The following is a 2,245-nucleotide window of genomic DNA, read 5'->3' as shown; positions in this document are numbered from 1 at the left end:
ACTAAAGTCTTTTAGTGACTGCAGTTAAATCATGATTTTGTCTTTTGAATTTCAAAATAACTTTTACCTTCAAAATACAAGCTAAGTAATTTTTTGCCATGACTTGAAATCAAATTAAAAAGTTAATTGACTCAAATGTTTAAAGTCATTTAACAGTCAGTAAGTCATTTAAATGCAGTCTTTTGAATTTCAAAATTGACTTGCATTTTAAATTGAATTTTAAGTGACTTTATAGAGTCAGAAAGACTGAAAACAAATTGACCTTTAAACTGTACGAATGGTGTAGTATTATTTTTAACTTTAAATATTTACAATAGTTGGTATAAGTTATCATAACCTGCAAATTTAAGTTCAAAATGTATGAATTATAATTATAGTTATTAAACTTAACCCAGACAATGGTGACTTAGGTTTAAACTTGAAAAGAACTTTGTATGTGCGTAAATGCTTAACAATTTCTAGTGAAACGTTGATATGTATGCATACGAAGAGTATTTTACTGACAAGCCCCAAGAAAAAAGAAGGTATATTTTTTTTAAACAGAAATTTATTCTTTAATTTTCAACAGTTTTTGTTCGTAATTGATTTACAATTTACGTCCCAAAGTGGATTCTTGGGTCTGTGGGTGAGCCAAGTTCCATTCGACAGCGCGGATGATGGCAGCTGGGATTGGTGGAGGAGTTGGCAAAAGATCTCCAGCTGGATGGTAACCATCAGCATCAGCGGTGTAGGTCAAACCGATGGTTTGTCCTTCGGGTGAGATGTATTTGTATCCTCCTGAGATAACATTGGCATCACCAGCTGAGTTGACATCAATTCCGTTTGAGGTTTGGTAAGCCCAGTGGAATGATTCACCTCCAGGAGAGATCACATTCTCAAGAGCCTTGGTTTCGGCAACAGCGTCATCGGAAACGGCAGCAGCCAATCCAAAGATAGCGACAAGAACGGCCTTGATAAAGAGTTGGGAAAAAAAGAAATTATTAGATTCAAAAAATTTTATATTTTAATATTAAGGATTGATAAACTATTTTCAAAAGAAACTTACAAGCTTGAACATTTTGATTTGGTTATTAGTTACTCGAGGACTCTGAAGAAACTGATAATTAATCTAATCGCAGAAGGAGTTTATATACTAAACCCAACAGGTCCCAAATGCTTATGGTGTTCCCGGCAGATGATCTGATATAATAAGTAATACCTGATCAATTTGAGTAAACCATCCGGTTTATTTTAAGATAACGGATTCCTATACTGAATAATTCTATTAATGAACTTTGAAATTCACTTAGTTGAATTATAAAAAAAGAACTCATATTATATTTTGTATTATGAACTAGTTATGTCTTCTTTAAAATATATGAATTGTTTGCTGTAGGTAACAGGTCCTTTAAATTTGTGATCTGTACCATTTTTATGTGAGTTTATTACCTTCTGAACTTGTTTTTTTACTATTTTATAATCAACAGGAGTTAGTATGGCTTGATTTATTTTTTAAATACGTTAAATGCTTACTTTAAGCTTACAATATTTACTCAAACCTAAACTTAAAATTGACGTTCATTCAATCAGTCTTCGTGGGAGTTCAATTTCAACCAATTCAACTGTTACAACTTTTGTTCCAGATTTGAATACCAATTATAACAAACGATTATTGATGTTGGGGACTTAGAAATAAAGGTCTAGTTAGGTTTTAACGCTAAAATATTGCCCAATTCATAAAGTAACACTCATCATATCAATCAAAAATAACTTTTAACTACATTACCACTAATTGATAATAAACGAAAAACAAGTACAAACAAACACCTATGTATATACAGGGTGTTCAATAAATAACTTTGCCTTATACTTTTTCTTGTGATGTATGTATGTACGAGTATGACATTAGCAAATTACTTCCTTCATAAATTGCATAAGAGCTTAAATTGCTTTGGAAACTTAATATTGAGTTTTATTCGTATTGCTATGTTTTTAAGTCACAACTCAAAAACATTTCTTGCTCTAATTTAGAAAACCCATTCAGCTACACTGAAAACATTGTTTATTTACTTGAAGAGTATATTTATTGAAAATAACAAATTTTATGCTGATATCTGATACCAATCGCTTTTTCAAAAACTATGAAAAAATGCAGTTTCTTTTGGTCTCCTAAACCGGGAAGATTACTTAGAGGCCACTTATAGTTATCATTGAAATCAAACCCGAACATTTTTTGAATGGACATTTGACTGTGTTTCCCTTCGAT

At 31.2% G+C, this 2,245-nt stretch overlaps 1 protein-coding gene across 1 annotated transcript; it reads right to left on the bottom strand.

Moving 5' to 3' along the window:
• Positions 1-527: 527 nt before the first annotated feature.
• On the bottom strand, positions 528-1,204 carry LOC129946966 (pupal cuticle protein Edg-78E-like). The gene is made up of 2 exons (XM_056057351.1): positions 1,046-1,204; positions 528-949 (listed from the first exon to the last, which is right to left on the bottom strand). The coding sequence occupies exons 1-2, from the start codon at positions 1,055-1,057 to the stop codon at positions 587-589; spliced, it is 375 nt and encodes a 124-aa protein (XP_055913326.1). The 5' UTR covers positions 1,058-1,204; the 3' UTR covers positions 528-586.
• Between the last annotated feature and the right edge of the window lie 1,041 nt (positions 1,205-2,245).

This window comes from Eupeodes corollae, chromosome 2 (assembly GCF_945859685.1).
Source record: "Eupeodes corollae chromosome 2, idEupCoro1.1, whole genome shotgun sequence".
NCBI classification, from domain to species: Eukaryota; Metazoa; Arthropoda; class Insecta; order Diptera; family Syrphidae; genus Eupeodes; species Eupeodes corollae.
Note: the sequence above shows the minus strand (reverse complement) of the source record. Positions and strands in the feature narration are given on the sequence as shown.